This window comes from Eptesicus fuscus, chromosome 12 (genome assembly GCF_027574615.1).
Source record: "Eptesicus fuscus isolate TK198812 chromosome 12, DD_ASM_mEF_20220401, whole genome shotgun sequence".
NCBI lineage: Eukaryota > Metazoa > Chordata > Mammalia > Chiroptera > Vespertilionidae > Eptesicus > Eptesicus fuscus.
The window spans coordinates 74,335,279-74,361,016 of record NC_072484.1 but is presented as its reverse complement, the minus strand read 5'-3'; the positions used below and the strand labels follow the sequence as shown (position 1 = coordinate 74,361,016).

Genomic DNA, 25,738 nt, shown 5'->3' with positions numbered 1-25,738 from the left:
AAATTGCTTTAAAATTGCATGGTAAAATAAATTCACAGATTTAAAAATAAAAGCAAAATTTTCGTCTACCAAAAAGTGGTGCTTATTCCCCACTAGGACTGTCGTAGAGGTTGCTGAGCCTCACCAAACAAATGCCTTTCGTTAAAAAGCAATCACTGACTCTGGGAAATGTTGTTTTCCTGTACATTTCTTTTAATCTCAGTAGGTTTAATGCTATTACTTTTTCCACTGGGTTCAGAATATATTTAGGACAGTATAATTTTCTGTCCTATTTTTTGCTAACAATTTCCTAGTCTGTCACTTGCCTTGAGCTTTTATTTGTGGTTTTCATTTTTTAATGATAAGACCTCAGAGAGTTCAGTGCACTGAAATATTTAAGTCCTTCCCTTCGGAATTTTTCTTGACTGGTTGTATTATAATGTAACCTTTACCTACCAGAGACCAACTAATCTTTTACGTTGAGGATTTTTCTCATTTTTCTATGGCTTGATGTGTTACAATGAACTCTTGAATTGATCCGGAATTTATTCTGGTATATGGACGAAATTTTCCTTTATTTCCATTTAGCAAGACCTCCCCGATCATGAACAAGCTAACCCACCCACTTTGATGTCAGTCACAGCGAAACAAGTTCCACGCATTGGGTCATTTCACAGTTCCTCCGCTCCCCTCCTCTGCCGAGGGAAGAGCCAGGACCACACTGCTTTACCGTTGGAGTTTGCACATCTTAATATCTAGTAGAAGTTACTCCCTATAATGATGCTGCTTTCTACTATATCTGTCCCCAGTTCATGAGGGAAAATGTTTCTCCAGTTATATTTCAGGAAGAGATACGGGGTCTGCCGTGTAGGCCTACACCCCACAGCTTGAACAGTACACAGGACGGCCCGTGGCGGGGCTGATGAGGGGCTGAAGGCCCACAGTAGGGCTACACCTGGTCTAGGGTGTAGCAATCTGCAAAAGATAACCACCTGACCCCAGCCTCAGTGATGAAGGACTGAGCCATCGTCATGAAGGAAGTCCAGTCCCAAAAGTGGCTGTCCCAGGCCAGTGTGAGACCGACCTGTGGCCAGAGCAGCATCTCTGGGAATGAATACTGAAGACTCCAACTGCCCTCCAAAGTGGTGACCAGGGAGGGACATGAGAGAAAGGTGTCATAAAAGGAGGATGGGACCCACTCCCAGGAATCTCATCTCAGGCCCCAGCAGTCAGAATTCAATAAGCAGTACAGTAAAGGTGCCTTCATTTCTCCTGACTGTGAACTCTTTCCTTACAGTAAAACTTGCTCTTTAATTGCTTAAGGAAACATGTTTTCAAGGGGACCTCTTGATAGGAAAAGTGGTCATAAAATTCTCGCTGTCATAAAATTCCCACTATTAGAAAAGACCTAGCCCTGCCTGGTTAGCTCAGTTGGTTAGTGCATTGTCCAGATACATCAGGGTTGCAGGTTTGATCTCCAGTCAAAGCACATACAAGAAGCAACCAATGAATGCATAAATGAGTGAAACAAATTGATGTCTCTCTCTCTCTCCCTTCTTCCCATTCCCTCCCCCTCTCCCTTCCTTGCTCTCTCTGAAATCAATAAATAAAAATTAAAAAAACAAAAAGTCAAAGACCAAAGCACCAGAAGCAAGCAGACACTCACAGGGCTTCACACGTGTATGCATCAGCACACGGCACACACACTGTGTGTGAGTGTAAAGGGTTTTCTCCTGAGAAGAAGCACACCACGACCATGGTCCCAGCCACCATGAGGGGGCCCACAGGATGTGGCTCTTGGTCAGAGGACACATTTTAAACTTCCACATTGTCTTAGTTCCCTAGGACTGCCATAACTAATTACCACAAACTAGGCGGCTGAAACAACAGGGATTGATCCTGTCATAGTTGGAGACTAGAAGCCTGACAAGATGTGGGCAGAGTCCCGCTCTCTCTGAGGGCTCTAGGAGAGGGTACTTCCTTGCCTCGCCCTAGACTGACTGCTGGAAATCCTGGCATTCTCTGGCATCATCCGGCTTAGAGATGTATCACTTGAATCTCTGCCTCTGTCTCCACATGACTGCCTTCCTCATGAGTACGTGTGTACGTCTCTCCCTCTATGCGTGTCTCTTTCTGTCCTTAAAAGGACAGTTGGATTAGGGCCCATCCATATGACTTCATATTAACTTGATTACATTTGCAAAGACCCTATATATTCAAGTAAGGTTACATCCATAGGTACCAGGGATAGGACTTCAACATAGCAATTCAACCCATAACAAACATTGACCAACCTTGTTCACTAAAGTCATCGCATAAACTAGCAGCTCCGTGTCGACCCCGTCTTTTTCCTCCAAGATTTCCATGATATTTGACCAGGGTACAACTCCTGCGAATAAAGCAAAAATCATTAGGAACAGCAACTCAACATTTCTCATCCAACTCACTTCCGAATTTATCTAAAGGCTCTTCACCCAAACATGGCATGACTTTCAGTCACCAAGTATCAAAGCATGACATAGGCTTCGAATTAGGTGACAATATACCACATTATCCTTGTGCTCTTGGAAATGTATATTCTTCAGTGTCAGGAGGCCCAACAATGTGCTTGAAAGTCCCCATTACATGAATTGCGTAACTTTTAAGAATGCATTCACACGCTACGGTCTGATCTCCTGCAAGGAAAGGAGATGTGGGAGGTCTTCACATTCACATGGGCTCTAAGAACTGACAGTGAAATGCCCGTCTAGCAAACATTTCAAGAACAGAAGTATATTACCTCTATGTAATCAAGGCACAAATACTACTTAAGCAGAAACCAAGTAGAAGGAACTGGGTCTAGGAGGAGGCTGCCATCAAGAGTTTTATAATCTAATAGAGCCGTTAGGCCTAAGTACAAGAACACACGTCCGCACAGAGTAAAGGCCCGCACATCAGCACTGCCAAGGCCAAGGCCACAAAGGAGACGCATGCCCTCTGACCCACTTCCTGTGCCTGAGACAAGCATTTGAAGTGAAGTGTCGCCTTGCCCATGGCGTGGCTGTGTGGAACAGGAAGCTCTTTCCTCTTTCTCTCTACAGACTTCAAATGATAATGCTCATTTTTTACTGATAAAAGTAAATTCTGAAGTAATCCAAAGCCAGTGGCTTCTAAATGCTGGTTCTTGGATGGGTTGTGTCAGAGCTGAAATGTCTACAGAAAAGCGAATGGAGATCTTTGAGGGCAGGAAGTGGGTTAAGCTGGCGCAGTTGTAAGAGAACCAGAGGGTAAATGCACACAGTCAGGAAAAGAGAGAAGACCGGAGAATTTAAGAAGGGAACAGGCACCTACTGTACAGTGTGGAAGACACAGCTGTAGTTTGATGTAGATCTCTTGGCTCTCCCAGCAAGTGAACAGAAAGCCTGATCCTTCCGCCAAGTTGCCCAGTTGGTCAGAACCAGGCAGGCTGCCATAACCCTTTCTAACTCTGGATACAAAAGCATGATCCTTTGCCCATTAACTGCTGAATGATCTCCTTGCTGGTACTTATCATCAAACTATGTTGAAGGCCTCACCTGTTCTTCAAACCCCAGCAAAGTAATCATCTCTGCCCTCGAGATAGCCAATCAATGTGGTTAGCAGGACGAGATAGCCAATCAATGTGGTTAGCAGGTCCAAGTGCAGTGTTTGTTTTCATAACAAGGGCAACTTCTATTATTCACACTCAGCACCCAAGCTCAGCAGAAAACACATGTTCTAGTCAGTTAGCCACGCATGGTTAAAAGGCAGACTGTGCAGGAGAGAAAGCATTGAAGCTAAGAATTTCCAGTGGTGCTGGTGGGCCCAGAACTGCCTCCTGGTTGTACTCTTTGGAGCCAAAGATGCCAAACCAAGCCTGAGATGGAAAGGCCAAGAAGCAAAGGCAAGCATCTAGTAGAAAGGGAAGTAGCCAGGTTATACCCTCTCTCTCATAAAGGCCAACACAATGGTGCACCATTGTGTCCTTTATGATAAAAACACCCAAATACTGGCTTAATTTAATTGAAAAACGTGGCCTTTAGCTATGGTATCTGGATTCTCTACTACTATTTAAGGATTTCAAGTTTGGGAACTAGGATATATTCATACACTGTGGGGATGAATGTTCATTCTGCTTTGTTTGGGGACCAGAAAATGGGAAATATTTAGAAGAATGAAGGTAAAGGTGAGGAAACATTTTGGTTCCGCACAGCAGCCTTGGCTGGGCTCAAGCTGGCCTATGCTAAGCACCAGCCGCTACGTCCCCAGAAGCTGCCATCTGCCAGAACTAAGTGGCCCAGTTCACCCAGCACTACAGTGATTATGTGTGTGGGGGGGATGAGAAGGGTGGGAAGTAGGGAATGGGGTTCCTGTTTTAAAGTCATAAATCATATAATCTGACTCCTTCACATAACAGAGAAAGAAACAGAGCCCAAGAGTGGTGGAATGAACGGTGGCTCAGCAAATGCATCTAAATTGGAGTGATGGTATCAACCTCATAGGATTGCTGGGAGGTATCATGGAGATAAAGCCCTTGGCCTTTTTGCCTTAGCACTGACCAAGCACATGAGAAGGCAATAAGTTACTTAACCATGATCAGCTGTCTCTCTCCAACTCCAACCTCAACCCCTGGAGTGAGTGTAGGCTCAATAAGAGCCTGTTTATTTATCTGCTGTTTCAAGCACATAGTTGGTATTTAAACATTTGTCAAACAAATTAGTTTTGTATAAAAATTTCTTAGCATAGAGCCTGTTATCTGGTAGGCACTAGAATATCAGTAGCTGTAACTATAATGGTGGCTGGGGGTGTGCTGACACCCCCAAAGGACAGACTCTCAGGCCAGTCCTCTCTTAATCCAGAATAAACAACTGTTCAATATTTTCCTCCTAGGTCTCCGAATTAAACCCCAAAGAAAATAAGATATTTTGTACAATGCCTTGTACACGAGTTGGTCTCATATCCAAACAGAAGGTCCTCATGGTATGTTCCATGTCTTTCAACACAATTGATGAATACACTTAACACACATACTTTGGCTATAAATAATAATGGGAATAGGGCTGGCATTCTGTCATCCCCTAACACCCACCATGCTTTGTGCATTTTTTGCAGATCCATACATCCTGAGCAGAAATCAGAGACAGGAGAGCTTAAAAGGATGGCGGGACAGTTTCCCCTGTTAATCATGTGTGCTACACATGCTGGAGAATTAGGTCATATCTCATCACCTCCCATGCAAATGAAAAATGGAGCTTCTTCAAAAGCAGTGCTGAACCGAATTGGTGCTGACTCACCATTTACAATGGAAATTTCCAAATGGGTTACCCAGACTGGTCACTTGCCCCACCCTCTGTCTGAGGGGCAAACCCATATAGTCAGAGGGAAGGACACCCTTCTCAGGGCTGCAGAGGGTTCCCAACCAGTTTCCTGTCCATCACCAGGGGGAATTCTCAAGGAAAGGAGGCAGATGACAAAGCAAGGCCCTCTCATGGGCTCTGGAAGCACTCACTGGCTCTATCTTTCTGCCAGGCTCTGTCCATTAGAAAGAGAAGGTGACCTGGAGATCCAAGCCAAAGAGAAGATGACCCAGCAGTCTGAGCAGACGGGTGTGTCTGCTTTAAAAACATTTTTTCTTTCTTTCTTTCTTTCTTTCTTTCTTTCTTTCTTTTCTTTCTTTTCTTTCTTTTCTTTCTTTTCTTTCCTTCCTTCCTTCCTTCCTTCCTTCCTTCCTTCCTTCCTTCCTTCCTTTCTTTTCTTTCTTTCTTTCTTTCTTTTTGACAAATTGGGAAAAGATGGCCATCACTTTGTCTTGGGGGAGAGACTGAGTAGAGCTCAGAGCCTCCTTGTCATGCCCCAGAGACTACCTCGAATCCACCTTTTCATTCCAGCCCTGGAGCAAAAGTGCCAATTGTCTGGATCAAATGGAGCATTTTAGATTTTCAATAATTCATAAATATTTATCGGTCCTTATGATGGACTTAGACTCTTCAGCTTTTATGTCTGCTCCCTAACTGGCCCATACTTGGCCAAAGGGCAAACTATCCACACACACATAATGCACCCTCTGGTTAACCCAGGCTTGATGTCTATAAAGCAACCAGGGGGATTTATCCTAAGAGAACTTCATTGGCTGCTGGTGGTAGTAATTTTTGATGACTCCTAGCTTATTTGTTGATTCTTTAAATCTGAGAGTTTTCATCATCCAAAAGAATTCCTTTCTATTCAAGCAAACCCAGTCTATGCTTTAATATACCCATTCTCCACCCCATCTCCCCAGAGGAATGTGTCCAATGCCACCTGAGGAGTAAAATTTATGGCTTTAGCTTGTGCACAGTGGACATGCTTGGCTGACCCTCATCACCTCTGGCACCTCCGTCTGCTCTCACAGGCCGAGGAGGACGTGGAGAGCTGCTTCCACACCTACTGGTGGAAACACACCTGGGAGTCAGGGGCTCTCTGCAAACACCATGGTATATGTATATGTTTAATTCCACCGCCGGGTTCAGGAACACTGACTAGCAGTAAAATAGGATGATGTTATATGCGTGCATTACGGCCAAGACCACACATGTCCATAGAGGAATGTACTGTTTAACCACATGTGATAAACTACATGTCTCAATTTGTTCCACGGGTGATATTCCTTTTTTTTTCTTCCAGCTGCTAGTGCTCAGTAGCAGACAGATGACAGTAGTTGCCCAAAACTGAAGAAATTTTATAGGCAAAAAACCATGAAGCTAAGTAAACAACCCGTTAACTTGTTTAATTTTTTCCCCTTTGTTCCATTCTTTTTTTATAAGTTGGGAAAAGATGGCCATCATTTTGTCACGGGGGAGAGACTGAGTACAACTCTGAGCCTCTGGCTGAGCCAGGAGATGGAGTCTTGAATGGGACATCATGCTCTGGGCTCATCTCAGGACCATTCCTCTACCCCATGACACACCTTCACGAAATGTGAGGCTCAAGGAAGGAAACAGCTCCCAAGTCAATGAAGTCAAAGCACAACCCAAGGTCATGAGAAGACTAGCCCCTCTAACACGGCCCCCTCGATAAGAGCCCATGGATTAGCCGAATTTAGGACAGGAACCTGAAGAGTCCATTCATCATTCTAAAGTAATCCCCAGAGTTGGGCGACGAACATGACTCCTCTAAGCATGAATGAAAGAATCTGCCTTGCTATCTTCCCAGACACCCACCTCTGGCCCTAACTGTCATTCACTGGCCTTGGGAAACCTTACCCTCCGCCCCCTCCCCTCCCCGTCCTGTTTCTGAGTCACTAGCAATCTTCATTGAGGATTCTCAGCTGGCCTCATGATCTACTATTGGCCATAGGAATGTAAAATCTGGTACCAGATGACAACATGATATGGTAGAAAGAAACACAGACCTGTGCTGGTCTGGAGCCCACCTTCCAGACTCACAGCTCTGACCATGCATGAGGTTCGTCTCTGTCACACACATCCACACAGAGGCCCGGAGATGCCCCTGCCTGAGATCCGCCGTGCATGGAGCTGACATCTGCCTGTGCATTCATGGGAAAGGTATGGGGCCCAATTTATGGTTCTGGATGGTTTTCATTAACTTACATTCCAATTTTCAAAGGAACCAGTGATCTACTTTCTTTTCAATTTAGCCCTGGAAGGTGGGTCTAGTTGTATCTCAGCTGATTTGTACATAAATCTGTGCAGACACACACACACCATAAGGAAATGTACCACCGTGTTAACACGATTTCTGTCTGGTGAGATGAGAGGAGATTCTGCTATTGTCTGCTTTATACAGTTTTTTTTCCCAAATTTTCTACAGAGAGCATTACTGTTATAATCACACAAAGAAAATAAATGTTATCAAGTTTTTGATCATCATCATCATCACATCTTACTGGGAAACAAAACTAAAAGTTTGTTTTTTAAAAGGACAAAACAAAACAAACAAACAAACAAACCCTCTAACATCTTGGTTTCAGGCTTCACAACATTATAGGGGCCACAGCATGTTACACACTGAACCAGATCCAAAGTCACTTCATCAAGTGTGCAGGGCAGGCCCGCTAGGCGATGGGACACCAAGAGGAGGGCACCCTGTCCTCAGGCAGGGCACACACTCAGGAGAGACGGGCAATGAAAACAGCACAGCAGAGAAGAGGGGCACATGGGGACACATGGGGGCGCTAAGAGCTGTCTGACCCAAGGAAGGGGGTGTGGTGCAGGCCAGGTGGGAGACACGTGGCCGGTAGACAGGGGCTGGATGGTACAGGGTCAGATGAAGGGTTTGGACCTCATCCTGTGGGCACTGGAAGCCATTGACAGGTATCAGATGGAAAATGGTGTGACCGAATTTGTGTTTTAGAAGAATCCTCCAACTGCAGAGGCCAGCGTAGCACTCGGGGGAGGCAAGGGACACCAGGTGAGAGACGGTGAGGGGCCCCAGCAGGGAAGGGACATGTGGTGGAGGAAAAGGGAACATCTAGGGGTCAGAGTGGATAAAGCCTGTGTGAAAGGAGGGGAGGCAGGAGTCAGGACAGGATGGGAAAGGAGGAGAAAGACCTGGTCCTGTGTGTGCTCAGTGGCGGGGGACAGAGTGAGAAGACAAGCTCAGGGCCAGGCCCCTGCTAGGTGTGCCTACGAGTGCTTTTCTTTCCCTGCAAACCTCGCTCTGTCTCTAATCTTTACATACTCACTATGTTTCCTGCAGTGGGAGGTCCACACAAAGGGAATTCTGTTTATTCTAATTCTGTTTTGAACATGTAAAAAGTGGGAGTCTTCCTACATCAGACATTTTTCCCTTGATGAAATCAGGGGGCGGGGACCACTCACCTCTTTTTGTGTCCACAGCAGAGACCGCCTGGATCAGAAGGGGCGCGTTCGACTCCGAGTACTCCACAAAGACCAGCAGCAGCTTCAGGGCCGTCTTCACCACCAGGCGGAACTGCGCAGAAAAGAAATCATCACGTGGGGCGCACACAGCCCCTTGCACCCGAAGGCATCGTCTCTAACAGCAGCGGGCACCGCGCGTGCTTCGGCCCAGGCGCTCTCCTCCACAGCTACACAGGCTTCATCACGGCTGCCTCACTGCACAGATCAGGAAACTGAGGCACAGAGAGCCCTGACCAAGAATACACCTAGCAAAATAGAACCCAAATTTGAACCCAGGGCTTTTGGTCCCAGAGCTCACACCCAGCAGTCTCTCAATGCCCCAGGTAGTGGTGGCTGAGTCAGTTCCAGTAGCTCCCCTTATCCGTGGGGATACGCACCAAGATCCCAAGTGGATGCCTGAAACCACAAAGGGTACCGAACCCTTCATATTCTGTTTTTTCCTATACATACACACCTACGATAAAGTTTAATTTATAAATTAGGCACAGTAACAGATGAACAACAACCTATAACAGATGAACAACAACCTATAACAATATACTGTAGTAAAGTTATATGAATATAGTCTCTCTCTCTCTCTCTCTCTCTCTCTCTCTCTCTCTCTCTCTCTCTCTCTCTCTCTTATTGCACTGCACTGACTCTTCTGATGTAGGATGACACAAGACCTACGTGATGAGATGCAGGAGGTGAAGGAAGCACATGTTGTGACGTAGTGTTAGGCTACTATAAGGGTGACTTGAACACAAGCACTGCGATACTGTGACAGTCCTTCTGACAACCGAGCCGGCCACTACCTGACCACCAGGCAGGGAGCGTATCTACAGGGTGGATCCACTGGACAAAGGGATGGCTCATATCCCAGGTGGGATGTAGCTGGGAAGCACAAGATTTCATCACACTACTCAGACCAGCAAGCAATTTCAAAGGTATGAACTGCTTATTTCTGGAATTTTCCACTTAATGTTTTCAGACTGCAAATGAGCATGGGTAACTAAAATCACAGAAAGCAAAACCCCAAGTGAGGGGGGAATACGCTACGTCGTTTTTTTTCTAGACTCGAGCACTGTAGAGTAAGAATGATTACCATTCTCATTTTTCTGGTGAGGACACAGGGACAGCAGGTTAAATGGCTTGTCTGAGGTCACAATAGCTAGGTCAGGATAGCAGGGATCCGAACCAAGTCCGGTCTTAGCAAGTGAGGCCATCTGGGGCCTTAAAACCCACAGTGGCTGGGCCCAGGACACAGCAATTGTGAGGAGCCACACACAGTCCCTCCTCCACACAGGTCACAGTTACTCAGCCAGAGAAATTCCCAAACCTCCCGCTGCAGCCCAGCCAGCCCTGGGCTGTGGCGGTGGCGGATGTTTCCAGGTCAGCCCCCTTCCTGCCTCTCCACCCCCGCCCCCCCCCCCTCCCCCTGCGCCGACACTGCTGTATCCTTCATCCACAGTCTTGTTTCCTGGACCAGCTTCCTTCTAAGAACCTCCTCCTCAGGACACTCACACACCAACTACCTCCTAGAAATGGGTTCAAATCACACATCTAAGAAACAGCAAGCCTGCCCTGGCTAATGTTGCTCAGTGGTTAGAGAGTCGACTCATGTACCAAAGGGTCATGGGTTCAATTCCCGATCAAGGGCATGTACTTGGGTTGCAGGTTTAATCCTCGCCCCAGTTGGGGCCCATATGGGAGGCAACCAATGGATGTGTCTCTCTCACATCAATGTTTCTCTTTTTCTCCCTCTCTCCTCTTTCTCTCTCCCTCCTTCCCTCCTTCCCTCCCACTCTCTCTAAAAATCAATGGGAAAAATATCCTCAGGTGAAGATGAACAAGAAAGAGAGAGAAAAAGGAAGGAAGGAAGGAAGGAAGGAAGGAAGGAAGGAAGGAAGGAAGGAAGGAAGGAAGGACAAGTTTGTCCCATCCCTAGCAATTTGTTTGTCAGTTGCCCATCCCTCACAGGCAGGAACACAGCCTGAGGAGAGGGGCTTATTTACACTGTTTGCAGGGCCTGGAATGGCACTTGGCACAGACTGGGCTCAGTGATGTTTCCTGAATGAAAGAATGAGTCAATTAATGACCAGTCAATCAATGCATGACCCTCACCTCCATCACCATGGTGGAGAACTGGCTCCAGGTTCTCCACTTGCAGCCCAATGAAGACCCAGGGCCTCCTGGAGGCATGTTCTCACGTCAAAATCTTAGGGACACATGGGACTTGACAGAGAACTTGGGGCTTCATGCACTCCCACAGGGAGCAGAGTAAAAGCATCACCCACCCCAAGTCATGTCTCCAAAATCATGCAAACACCTCCACTGCCCTGCCCCACTCCCCTCTGTCAGACTTCCCTAGTAAACCACCGTCTTTTCCTTGACTCCACACCTCTCTCCTGCCAGTTCTGGGGGTCTCAGCTCCCCTTTATAGGAAAACTTCTCAAAAGAGTTGCCACACTCCTGGCTCCAGTTCTTCACTTCCCAGTGACTGCACAATTACACTGAGGACATCCTCACGGCTCTGTCCTTACCACCGGGGATGGAGTTCTTCGGGGCATTTTACCTTCATAACTTGAGTCCTGCATTTGGTCCTCTGTCCCCTGAGAAGGAATCAACTAAATTCCAGAGTGTTTTTCTCACCAACTACAAGGTTGGGGGTAGGAGGGAAGGCAATGGCATAATAAACTGCACTATCTTTGTACACTTAGAGCTCAAGAAATCTCTCCAAGTAAATGAAACACCCAGCAAGTCCAGGCTTGGCGACTTCCTTAGTGGGCGGACTGTCATTATGTGGTTTAGGCCTTCGCAGTGCCCTCCTGGGAAAGAACCTGGCTGCTGCCCAACCCCGCTCCCCATTAGCCAGTCTCAGCAGGGCCCCTCATGCCCATCTCATCAAGGTTTCTTTTGAGCATCTGTGGTCCTGGGGCCTTGGCCGACATAGTCCCAGGACCCAGGACCCCTGAGCCACTCTCCGATACCAGGCTGTCTAATTAAGAAACCGCTGTTTTCTAGCAAATTCTTTTCTATTGGTCTCAACATGCCTATTCATGTCTTCTCTTTTGCTGTAAAGACTCTGCTTGGAGTATTTTGGGTACTGTAAGAGAGAGAGAGAGAGAGAGAGAGAGAGAGAGAGAGAGAGAGAGAGAGAGAGAGAGAGAGAGAGAGAGAACCCCCAAACTCATTCATGATTTCAGGTTTCTATCAATTTGGTTACAGGTGAGTCTAAGTTTATGTTTACATGTGACATGTGTTTGGAAGACTTACTATGTAAAATTAATAAGCATATTGGGTAGTTAAGCTACTTTAGAAAAGAGAGAATATGAGAACATTAGCTTTATGGAAATCCATGATACTAATTGAGAACATGTCCTAACTAATCTTCAAAATATAGCCAGCAGGACTCCTCAGAAATACCTTCTTAGCATTGCTGCATACACCTGGAAATGATAAAAGAACACTACTTCAAAAGATCTCTATATCAATCCCTCATTTATCCAGAAAGCACTTAATTTGATGCCCTCAAGTATGTAAAATACAGTCAAAACCCTCCAAAGCTTTGGAACAACCACAATGGAGGCCACACACTCATTCTTCCAAGTCCAAACACGTGGCTCATCTCTATGCTCTTAAAAATCCACACTTGGTGCTACTTGAACTTATCTTAAGCATTCTAATAAGCTCGGCTGAAAGGAGCAAACCAGAGACCAGTGACAGATCAGGTAAGGCAGGTCCACTGTGGCACCAAGAGCGAGGACCACGAAGGAGGAGGGTGGGAACAAGCCACGGCTGCCCTGGCAGCCACCACCACCTGGCTCAGACGCAAAGGCTTCCCAAAGGGGCGTGGCCGTGTCTCTCCCATCTGAATTGTCTGATTTTCAGCTCTGCCTGGTGCTCCTTCATGTCCCAATGAAGAGTCTCATTGAAATGACTTACAAGCTCAAACACTTGCCCACCTGCCTAGCACCGAGGGAAGATTAGTCAGAACTGATTCTCATTCTTATGGAAGAACGATCATTGGAAAGATAAAGCAACCAATCACAACAAATTCAACAGGGATGCAGGGCAGCAAGGAGTCAGCCTCAGAGCAGGGGCTGAGGCAGAGAGTGCAGTTCCCACATCTGGATGTTCTTCGTGGCCGCTCGCTAAGGTTATTGCTGGAGGAATTCAGAGCCTGGATAGGGGTGGACTGGCTGCACCATTTAAGGTCCCTCCCAATCCCAAGATGCCCTGCTTCTTTCAGTGTCTTCAGCACCTTCCAGATGCCCAGGACCCAGAACACCTACAACACACAATTGAGAGTATTACCTACACTAGAGGCCCTCAGAACCACGGGTCCAAGGACAAAAAGCCCTTCCCAGGGGACAGCCCTTTCTGGGAAGAAGAGAGTCGGTCAGGCAGGCTCAGAATGGATCCAGCCACCTTTCTGGGTTTCCATGGAGCAGAAAAGTTATGTGACAGCCTCTGGGCTCCTGCTCACACACACGATTCCACTTCCTTGGGGCTGGAGGGAACACTAGATGGTCTAGACTCAGCCTTTGGGCCACACGTTACCTACTTCTCACGTGATTACCTCCTAGGGCAGTGGTCGGCAAACCGAGGCTCGTGAGCCACATGCGGCTCTTTGGCCCCTTGAGTGTGGCTCTTCCACAAAATACCACGTGCGGGCGCGCACAGATAGTGCGACTGAAACTTCGTGGCCCATGCGCAGAAGTCGGTTTTCGGCCTGGGCAAGTCTATTTTGAAGAAGTGGTTCTAACGCCGAGCCACACTCAAGGGGCCAAAGAGCCGCATGTGGCTCCCGAGCCACAGTTTGCTGACCACTGTCCTAGGGAATGCTAGTATTCTATTTTAATGCTAATAGTCTATTTTAATTCTAGTCAGTGATGCTTTAAGTTGCTCACACACACAACTAAATGACAGTATGTACTAGTAACAGGAATCGGAGACCAGCCCTTTGCACTGGGCTGGAGGGGAGACAGGCACACAGAGCCAGCTGCGAACTGCTGTGCTTCTCATGTGTGTTTAGCACATTTGGGGGTGACGGGGCTGAGCTTTCCTTTCTGCTGCAGCTCTCACTTCGCACTCTCTGTTCCTACTTAGCGTGAAACAGAGGCTGAGTCCTCATAAGGACAGAAGTGCCTTTAACACAAGGATGTACATTAGTCAGGCCTCAGTCAGGGCCTGAGCATCTAATCTGCATAAACCACTCGAGGCTCCAGCGTTACTCCCTGCCCGGGAGGCTGGGATGGAGTGGGTAGCAGGATGGTGATGACATGGTGCTTTGCTGGGATTTTCATTTTCTTGGTCAACACACAGGGAGGGTGTGGAGTCAGCCTGAACGGAACCCGGGTGTCCAGGTTTTAGATAAAATGTAACCACCAAATGTATGGAAAAGGAATAAAAGGCAATTTTCCTCAATAAGTGTGCACTTGAAAGCAAACTGGAGCTCCCTGCACGTTTTTATTGTACTTAGAGGAACCCAAGAACTATACTTAGCAGGTCAAATATGCTGCTTATTAAGTAGAAATAAAAGTATTCCCCCCAAATCTCCAAATTCCTACTCCTCTTCTAAAAATGCAACCACCATAAAAAGAAAACAATTTCCAAACCTCAGGACTTAAATTACAAAGGGGGGTCAGAAAAACATGCTTCATTCTATTTGTTTCATTTTCCACTAAAAAGGCATAAATACATGTTATAGAACTGGATGCTGGTTATTAAGAAGGAATTCAAAATCCGCGAGATATCTTGATCTGCAAAGCTGTGCCACTGTTTACAAGCTTACCAGAAAGAACTAAGAATATCTGAGTATTTTATCAACAGAAAAATTCCGGTGACTTAAGATACCAGAATTTCTTAATGAAACACTTTCTTCCAATGACATATACTGAAGCTTGAATTCCTGCGCAAGATTCTCAGATCAGGCCCTGAAGTCTGTGTCACCGTCTGTCCATCAGTCCAACAGACACCTCTGACTCCGTAGCTCTCCGCCTTCAAAGACTCTGTCAGCAAAAGGAGGTGGGTCTTATCAGAAGTGAAGTACAGGCCCGACTATGGTACCTGAGCACAGAACTCTGGGCCTCGGCTCTCAGATGTCCCTGAAGGAGAAGTATAGTCACCAGGGTTGGCACAGCTGCCAGGACAGAAAAGTCACCTGCACCAAATTCATGTGCTTTGGCCTCAGGGCCTGATGGCAGACTTGCTTATGACTCGGTGAACTTTGCAGAAAGAGAACCAGCTTTGGGATGAACCTGGTAGGCCAAGTGCAAGGCTGGGAACCCTTTAAATTGTTACTCATTAGTGGAAATCTCACAGAACGTCAAATATAGCAGACTCTTCAAAAATAATGAACACGAATGTCAAAATAATAAATAGTGCTACAAATGAGCATGTTCTTCTATTGAGATACAATTCTGGGACCTTAAGCAGGAGGTTTCTTTAAAGAATGATGACTGAAAGTGGACAAGACCAGAAAATATCCATTTTGCTCACTTTCCCTCAGGATATTCATAATTATGAAGAGTTAGGTAACATAAATAGGTACCATGGATAACATAAATCCCTCCTGTTCACTAAGGAATCCCCAAAACTCTGCATTGAAATACTGCCTGATGGACCACCTTGAAGGAGGAAAATCAACAAGGTCGGGTGCCTTTCCAGGTAGTGGCATCCCTTGTTTCAGATACAAAACCCATGTTCTAGGAGGCTATGCAACCTGTTACACAGCTAATTGCTGGAGGAAGTCAACTCTGATTCTTTCTATTCTACTATGAGGAAACCTGTCTTTCCCTCTTGTGCAAAAACTTAAGTCTTGGGGAAATGGGACAAATATTCTTTTCCAAGCAATAATCAAGGTTAAAGAACTATATTAAGTAAATACCAGCCCTAGAAACATGCAAGTGGACAACACCTGAGCCTCAGGTATGGTGAATGCCCTGATAGCAAGAGTTTGGCATCCAGCTCACATCTCCTTGGAGTAGATGGAGGAGGGTGGGCAGGTGAGTGCTGGCAGGTGGCAGAGGCCTGGGGATGGCAGTCAGCAATCTTGCAAAGGCAACCCTGAGCCTGCAGGGCTACTTCCAGGCCGGCTCCCAGAAGCCTCTGCTTCTGGTCCTACTGTCCATTCACTTCTCCCAGGACATCTCTTTGTGGGGAACAGCCCACGAAATACTCCGGGGTTTTCACATCACCTCAAATGGTCTTCTGTATTAGAACCCTTATCCCTATTCGTTTTCCAGCTGCGAGAGCACAGATGCTAGTCCTTGGCTTGGCCACCTGCCCTAGAAGGGCAAAAGAGTCAAACCCTCACCCCCTGCTCCTGTTTATGATCTGTCTATGGAACGATGAGCCCCTTGGACAGGGTGACATACTGCCTTTGAAAACTCAACATCCACAGAGAAGTGAGTGTGTGCTGCTTCAGAAAGCAGAGCACAGTGTTTGGCTAATGACAGAGAGGTAGAGGCGGGTCCAGATAAGGAAGGCTTTCCACCGATTCCAGTGCCCAACTATGGCTGTTGGAAGTATCAGGAATGTGGCTGGTGAATGTCAAGAACATCTTTGACAAGACCTTGCCATTCTTCAAGACTGGGATTTTGTGATTTTATATTATGTAACTCAAAAAGCACTTCAGATCTCACACACAGGTAGGTCACGTGCCTCACACAGCAATGACATGCTGACAACTCTGAGGTCAAAGGGCTCGCCAGCCAGCACTTACTGGAGCACCTGGCATCTTGGGGACATTTGCTAAGCTGTCCTTGGGGACATTGCCTTCATCTCAAAACCAGCCTATCAGAGCTTTCCTGCCAACGAACCTCAATTTCCACTTCTTTCTCCTATCAGAAGCAATGCTGCATTCCTAGCTGCCCAGATTCAAAACTGTGTTCCCCCTAATCTTTGATTCCTGCTTTTATTTTTCCATATCCAGAAACACAATCCTAGGAAGTTATTCCTCAAAATGTCTCTATATTTCCAATATTCTGTTTCCACCTCAACTCTTGACCAGGCCTCATCACCTCCCAGTGTTGATACTACACTAGCCCTTAGCCTCCCATCCCTGTCAATTTCTCCCCCTCCACCACTCTATTTTACACACCACATACCACTAATCATCCTCATCATCTTACTGTGTCCTCGTGTGTGTGTGTGTGTGTGTGTGTGTGTGTGTGAGAGAGAGAGAGAGAGAGAGAGAGAGAGAGAGAGAGAGAGAGAGAGAGAGAATGGCCCTCTCATGTGTGTAAGAGAGAGTATGTGTGTGAAAGGGGGGCTGTGGCCAGGACTCCCCTCAGCTCAGGTTTAGTAGCTGTTCTGCGAGGAGTAGGGAAGCATGACCAACATCACACAAGTACCAAGGATATTTAGGGATCTGTGGTCAGCAACCTAGGGCACCACTGGAAGAATTCAATTCAGTGGGGCTGACAGAGAACTGGAGAGAACAGAGCGAGCCAAGGTGGACAGCATCACAGATAGGGCGGACTCCATGACCGCATCAGGAGGCACCCGCAAGGATCTGGGGGTTCCTGGGGCCTCCCCCATGGGCCAGAAGGGGATCCATACGGACACTAGAGACAGAGGCTGTGTCAGAGTGCCAAAAGGCTATGCTGTATAAGCTGAATCATCTTATCCCAATTAATGAGACTTCCATATGCATGAAGAGGAAAAATTCACACATGTGAGAAGTCATAGGGTGGACAACTGCTTCTTACCTCTGACTGGGGTTTAAAGATGGACTTTGGTAAACAGACTAAAGCACTTTATTGAAAACACTTTTCCTTTCTTTTAAAAAGTAATTATTTGGCTGCAAATACATCATTCTGTCCTCTGACTCTGGGTCTCAAATATCTGCAAATATGCGTTGCACAATGACCCTCTGGCAGGCCTGATGGCAGCATCACATCGTGTTGCCTTTCATGGAAGGAAAAGGGAAGGGTATGAAGACAGGATGGCAAGGTTTCCCTAACCCAGGATTTCAGCATCAACTCTGTGCCTGTTTAAGGTAAAAACCACAGGATCTCAAGGCAAACCTTATAGGTTCCGAGAACTCAACTCTTAGTCAAAAGAAAGCCCTAGGGGCCCCTGGCTCTCCCGACTCCTTAATTTTATTTGAACTGGGAGAAGCTCTGTGGCCTTATCGCCCAGTTTGTATGTTTAAGGAACTAAGGCTTCCTTCTCAAAACCTAAGAGTGTAGGTTGGTGCATCCTTTCTGCTTGCAGATTCCTTACCATCTAGATGCAGGGTGATGGGGAGTGTCAGGGGACACCGGGTTGGTTTTGTAAATAAGAGGTGATCACGTTAGAAGTGCACGGAAAACAAACTTGGTGGCTGCTGGCGCTGTTGACTTTTGGCCACTGGCCTGAAACTGAGCACAGCCTGCAGGGTCATCGGATGTCACAATGAGTGAGCGTGGGCTGGGGCAACGCCCACAGTCCGTCCCCTTTCTAGCACCATGGCTGTGAGGCCTAGGCCGCCCCGTGGCTCTATTTTCTTGCCCTCACAGTGACCGGCCCAGTGTGAACACAGGAGCCAGAGACCACTATGGACCTTCCTTTGGGAAAATGACAGATGGAAAAAAAAGCAGCACTGATCTGGACACGATGCCCCAAGTGAGGAAGCAAACGCCCAGCTCAGCAGAGGTCCTGAGAACAGACGCCCAGGGTCCCCACCACTGCGTGTGCTACCCAGGAAAAGGGGGCTGGGATGCAGAATTCCTACATTCTCATTCTTGAGGGCTTTTAATTTGATGGTTCCTCCATGGTATTTAGAAATGCAATAAGGAATTTTCCCGCGTGCGCCTTTTGGTGGTTTGTTTTCCTTACAGATGATTCCAAATGAAAATGGACAGGATGCTGTTGCAGAACTTGGCTGAGTCTTCCTCCCATCTACTGAGCAGACAGATGCAGGCCTGTGAGGCCATTTCCTTTTGCTCATCTCCTCTTTTTCTTTTCTTCCCTGAGGTTTCTCCTCTCATCTTTTCCCATCCCTCCCCCCCCCCCCCATCTCCCCTCGGTATCTTTCCTCTCAGTATCTCTTCTCCCTCCCATCCTTGATGATTGGCTGAAAGACTGCCACTTTTCCTACCATAAGCACACTGGGTTTTATTTCCTGTTAGAAACAGGGCTGACCACTGGTGTTTTATCACGACCATAATAAAGCTATAAAGATTTCTTAATTCAGCTGAAACCAGTTTGGCTCAGTGGATAGAGCATCGGTCTGCGGACTGAAAGGTCCCAGGTTCGATTCCGGTCAAGGGCATGTACATTGGTTGCGGGCACATCCCCAGGTGGGGGGTGTGCAGGAGGCAGCTGGTCGATGTATCTCTCTCATCGATGTTTCTAGCTCTCTATCCCTCTCCCTTTCTCTCTGTGAAAAATCAATAAAATATATTTTAAAAAAAAGAAAACTTACAAGATTTCTTAATTCAGACACGACATGTATCCAAAGTCCATTTTTATTGCAAAACCTGCTCCCTCTCCTTAGCTTTTGGAATCCTGAGACCCTCCTCTGCCTAACCCTGATGCCCACTACAGTCACTGTCCTCTCCTCCATGGTGCTTCACCCACCCTCACCCCAAAGCTGACCACACTCCAGCCTTGGTTCATTTGCACCTGCTCAAAGCTGGATCCCTTCTTCCTCCTTCTTCCAAGTCCCTCCTCCTACTAGACCCCTCATGGCCCCACCTGAGAACCAGAGAGGATGATGCCAGAGCCTCACCCAGCTGCCAGGACACTCAGTGACAGAATGGAGCTGCCTCCTTGGCATCACACTTCCAGAGTATGAGGGCATCATGGCCAAGGCATGGCTGGGCAGACAGATGCCAATATCCATGCAGGAAATGAGACAGATTCTCATAACTAAGCATTATTTCCTCAACTAAAAAATGGGAATAAAATCATTTACCTTTTAGGAGATAATGCTTGCAAAGCATATTTACCAATGCCTGCTGCCTGGTACATATTTCATGAACATTGGCTACTTTCATAGTAAATGGCAGAGTTGAAAGGCAGTCTCAAATTCTTTAATCTATATATAGGAACATGCCTATACATTGGTACAACCCATAAATATGTGCTTAAGTATCTGAATGTATATGAATATGAAATACAGCAGGTAAGATTTATACTGTTTCTATAGTATAATTTTTATTTTATTTTATATTTTTTTAATCCTCATCGGAGGTTATGGTTAGAGAGGGAAGGAAGAGAGAGAGAAAGAGAAACATCGATTGGTTGACTTCTGTACATGCCCCAACCAGAGATCAAACTGTTGCAACCCAGGCATGTGGCCTGACTGGGAATCAAACTGGCAACCCTTCGGTGCACGGGACAACGCTCAGCCAACTGAGCCACTCCAGCCGGTGATAGTATAGTTTTTAAATTAATCATTAAAAATAAGAGGCACCAAAAGCCTTTGATTAAACTTAAAAGAAGAAAACATAAACTGCATTAAAGAGTCATAAACTCTTGCAATTTGAGTGCATTTTTAAATCTATAAAATAGGAGTCCTCGTTTGTATTGTGGCAGGGCTAGAACCAAGCCAAAAAGGATTCCCTTCTGCAAAAGCATCTCAGACAGGGAAACAGAAAAAGGCAGATGATATTGAAACTGAATGAGATGTTCAACCAGAGCCTTCTCTTACCTTTGACCCGATGAGAGTGTACAGCCACTGAATGGTTTCATTGTGGTTTATTACTCCGTTCATCCCATCCACATACAACATAATCTGGCCCAGAGCTACGGAGAAGGAGAGAAAAAGAAGCAAGGAGACATTATGGTTTTACGTGTAAATATAATTTTCAACGATCATAATGGCCATTGAGATTTCCATACTTTAAGTACACAGTATGTTAAGAACCAAATTTGAAGAAAATGCCTGGGCTCTGAAATTAGCAAAATCTCATTTCAGAGAGAAAAGTGTGGACCACAGTAGAAGAAACAAGGGCTATTCCTGGCGCCTGGAAGATGCAATTAAGGTACCAAATTGCTGTTTCTCTGCGTCTTGATGTGTAAATGCATGTTTTGACGTTTCTATATCTGTGCGGCAGACAGGCAGTGACAGTCACGAGATGGTGTCTGGGCTGTAGCCTCCTGGTGGGGACCGAGGACAAATGAAGTTTCTACAAGCAACCTGTCTAGTTGCCCCCAGAGGCTATGGGACCATCCCCAGCTGATGCCGTTTGAATCCTTTAGATAAGGGATACATATGTGTATTTTAATATCATTTGTAATTCCTTACAAAGATTTGCAGAGTTTAAGATGTCAGAAATCACGAAAAATACCATTTTTCAAACACAAAGTCCTAAATCCTTAGTGAAGGAAAACAGTCACCACATATTGCCATTATTGAAAAAGAAAATCCGAGCCATGGCATTTCCTTTTTCAAAAATACATGAATTCCATGTTTTCAGCTCCTTCATATCAAAATAGCTTGGACTCTAGATAATGAGCAGAAGTTACATACTCTAAGTAGGTTCCCTAAAACCATATCTGACCTCCTAAATCTCATTTCACCCATAATTAATGGGCCTGGCATTGACATTGTTAGGCAGTACTTTCTTTTCATGGTGACAGTAGGACATCACAAACTGGAAAACATGGAGGAGTGAAGTAAAAATAATTCATAATCACATAATTTAGGTTAAGCAATCTTAATATATTAATGCATTTTTCTCACATTCTTTCTTTTCTTTTCTTTTTTTGTTAATCCTCGCCCAAGGATATTTTTCCCATTGCCTTTTTAGAGGAAATGGAATGGAGAGAGGGGAAGAGGAAAGGAGAGGGAGAGAGAGAGAAACATTGATGTGAGTGAGACACATGCATTGATTGCCTCTTGCACATGCCTGGGGCAGAGCTGGGGATTGAACCTGCAACCTTGGGACATGCTCTTGACCATGAATCAAACCCAAGACCCTTCGATGTGCAAGCCAATACTTTAACCACTGAGCCACAGGGGCCAAGGCTCACATTCTTTCTTTTATGCATTACACACACATACAAGTTTATATGTAGGTTGTAGGAAAGTCTATATAAAACGGTGTTAGTTGAAATAAGTAAAACACGAAATAGTGAGTATATAATAATTGCAAGCATACAAATATATGTGTGATATTAGAAAGCTATTATTATCCTACCCAACAAAAGATCAAATAACACAACCACATAATCATTCTGGAAAAAATTATGCCCCTAAATATGGAAAAACTCAAAACTTAAAAAAATTACTTAGATCCTTGACACAATAAACAGCATAATTATTGTAATAACAGATTCATATTCTATTTAGTGGTGAAACACTGGAGCTATTCCTATTAAAATCAGGAATCATTTTTAAATTATGCCTCTTAATCCCATGATCATTTAACACTGCTCTAGACTTCAGGCAAATTTAATGACATGAAAAATAATGAGATGTAGAATGGTTGGAAATGAATACATAATTTTGTCATTTTTGCAAGGAATGTCATGGACTCAATAAAATATTCATCTACAGAATTCACAATGAAGAGGTCATGATTGCAGCCACTTTCTCATCTGAATGAGAAATATGTATGTCACATATAAAGAAAACCAAAGTTTGATATAAAAAGATAATAGTAGATAAAGGACATATGATAGCAAATATGATAAATGTTTAAATGATGTGTTATATAAACATTTCATACAAATCTATATATATAAAAGCCAAGCGACTGGAACGACGGAACAACCAGAACAACTGGTCGCTATGACACGCACTGCGGCAGCCAACCAGCCTGATCAGGGCCCCCATCAGCCTCCCACAAGCTCCCATGGCCCCTCCTCTGGCCAGCCTGGTCCCCAATTGGCCCCTCCAACCCCGATCGAGGGTGGGGCTGGCTGGCCAACCACCTGTGGCCCCTCCCCCACACTAGCCACAGCCCCTCCCCCCACACCCATCAGGGTGGGCTGGCCGAACCCCACCCATCACGAATTCATGCACCAGGCCTCTAGTTGATAAGAAAATACTAAATGCCAACAGAAAAAAAGCCAAAAGCATTTCATAAGAGACAACAAGCTGGTTCACATAATGTACAAAGATGTACATTCTCACTAAAAAAATGCAAACTAAAACGATATTAAGGTAGCATTTTCACTGAAATGATCAAAGATATATTTAAAAGAAATGATCCAGTTATTCATTGCTAGTGAGGGTAAACAAGTAACTTCATACATTACCGGTGGCAGGGCAAATTGGCACAAGTCCTGTAATATGACTATTTAGGGCTGCCATTGTTTTTTAAAATAGTTACTATATAATTTAGAGCCTATTATGTGCCATGCTCTAAGGGGGGGAGGGGTTATATGTGTTATTAATGCAACAGCTTTCCTGTGCAGTGGATATTATTACCCCCACCTGACAGAGGAAAAAACTCAGGCTCTGAAAAGTGAGGGAATGTGCCCCAAACCCACCACTACCGAGGGGTGGAGCCCACCCCTAGCCAGGATGGTCTGGCTCCTCCTGGTCGGTACTCAGAGCTTGAAAGTCCTCTCTTCCCCCACCCCCATCAATGTGATTTCAGGAATCTACCCTAAGGAAAAAATCCTATGTTAAAAGGGGAAAAGGGATGAAGCAAACTCACTGAAGTGTCATCTATAGTATCAAAATATCAATGAACACCTAAATACCTATCATACCTATGGAACTCAGCCTACAGTCATTTACCAAAGCTATCTCCTAATTATAAAGTGTTTATAATAAAAGAATTAAAATGTAGAAAATCATGAATAAACATCACATAATTCAGGTAATCACTAACATCTTCATGCGCAGAACGAAAGGAAGCCCCATGATATATTAAGCATTATGACTGTGCATATGTTCTTTGGATGTATTATTTTCCTATTTACCCACTTTTCCATTATGAGCATCTTTTACTTCTATAATAGAAAAGTAAACCTCCTCTATAAAAAAGGGGACGAAATCAGACTATAAAATGTTAGATGCTTTTCTTTGGGTTTTTAGAATTTTTTACTAGCGGTGCACCCCTCCAACCTCCACTTCAGGGAAGAGCTCTGAGAATTCAGCATCCTGCCCCACTTTCCCCTTCTCCCCTCTTGTTCCTCCTCGCCCTTCCAAAACAAGCTGACGAAACTCCAGGGAAGGGGAATTTGCACCACAGTCCTTTTCCCATTTGAGTACCGCTGTTAAGAAGGTGGATACTAGAAATATCGGGGGAACACTTTGTAAAGTATGTGCTTGCCTAACCACTATGCAGTATACCTGAAGCTAATCCTATATAATGAAAGCCTAATATGTAAATTGACCAAATGGGGGAACCGGTCGCTGTGATGCGCACTGACCACCAGGGGGCAGATGCTCAATGCAGGAGCTGTCCCCAGCCCGCAGGCCCCAGGCCAGCCAAGGCCGCCTCTCTGCCCATCCCCTCCCCCTTCGCGCCTTATCACCTTGCCAGTCACCCTGCAGAGGGAGGTGACCAGCAGTGGCGGCGGGGGGCGGGGCCAGCGAGCAGGCAGCGCCAGGCCCCCCAAGGCGGGTCCCAGTGGGGGCACCCCCCTCCCTGATCACCCAGCTGGTCTCCTCACAGATCGGCTCTCATCACCGGCCAGGCCTAGGGACCCTACCTGTGCAGAATTTCATTCACCGGGGCTCTAGTATAAAATAATATTGAATGTAAACTATAATTGAAAAAAATTGTAATTAAAAAAATTAAACAAAGAAGTAAATCTGCAGGCAGGTTTTAGCATCTTCTTCTAAATCTGTCCAACAGCACAGGGGAGACAATGCAGACTCTTCGGTCTCTGGAAGGTGCGTCCCTCGGGCCCGTCCCCCAGGGCTCAAAAGGCAGGAAAGAATGTCTCCATCCTAACCTCTCAGGGCCTCTGGGGCTGCAGGCAGCCCAGGAAGCTAGGACACTGCTCCAAAACAGGAAGGCAAAGCGAGATTTAAAGGCCAACTTGAATGTTTCTCTTTATGATCTGTTTCCCTCCCAGATTCTATTAACTGACCACATTGCAGAAGGGAAGTCACCAGAAAGTTCATGGCTAGTGGAGTTCACGTTTCTGATCACACTGATTGGTGGTAATATTTGGGAAATCAAAAGCTTGCCCACTAGATCTTTTGTTCCCCAGCCCTAATGCTAAAACACTGCTTTCAGTAAAACCCACTACAGACACAAGATGGCGCTAAATAGATTCAAGTGGGTTAATACTGGAATTCAACAGCAGAAAACCCGCCAGCCTCAATGTGGGCCTGTGAATAAAACACACACACACACACACAACACACACACACACACACTCACACACACACACACACACACACAATTGTACAGAGTGTGGGTCACAGGAGCCACGAATATTTAGTGACTTGCGTTTTCAAGTAGGATGAGCAGGGTGAGAATGTCAGACTGAGTGGGTAACGGCACGATCTCATAAGAGACTGCCCATGGCATTTGTAGTTCACAGAATTCACTCTAGGCATCTTTATTAATATTTCTGTGCTTCAGTTTCCTCGTCTCAAAAGTGAGATAGTACCTATTTTCCAGGGGTGTTGTAGGATTAAGTTAGAACAATGCCTGCCTGCCTCAGAGTAACTGCTCAACAAATGTTAGTCATAAAAACTACCTCGTAGAAATCAAACATCAATCATCTACCAAACAGAAGCACACGCTGAAAGAACCTCAAAGACCTGAAGTAGGGGCGTGGGCCCCCTGCCTAACCCAAAGTGACAAAACTTTTCTCCTTTGTGTTCTTCTAAAATTTTTATAGTTTCATTTTTCTTATTTAGATGCGTGATTCATTTTTTTTGCCAAATGTGTAAGTATTTCACATTTTAGGGGGAGCTATTGGAAATATTTTATAAACTTTTCCATTCCCAACTGTTTATTACTAGCATTTAAAAGTAAAATTGTTTCTGTGTG

General features: G+C 45.5%; 1 protein-coding gene across 2 annotated transcripts in view; it reads right to left on the bottom strand.

Moving 5' to 3' along the window:
• Positions 1 to 25,738, bottom strand: part of FHOD3 (formin homology 2 domain containing 3) — a 376,750-nt gene that overhangs the window by 131,328 nt on the left and 219,684 nt on the right. For both annotated transcript variants that reach the window (XM_008158248.2, XM_008158257.2), the window contains exons 6-8: positions 20,479 to 20,573; positions 8,793 to 8,904; positions 2,274 to 2,368 (exon numbers count right to left, since the gene is read on the bottom strand). In XM_008158248.2, the coding sequence (XP_008156470.2) occupies positions 2,274 to 2,368; positions 8,793 to 8,904; positions 20,479 to 20,573 (302 nt within the window). The remainder of the gene's footprint in view (positions 1 to 2,273; positions 2,369 to 8,792; positions 8,905 to 20,478; positions 20,574 to 25,738) is intronic.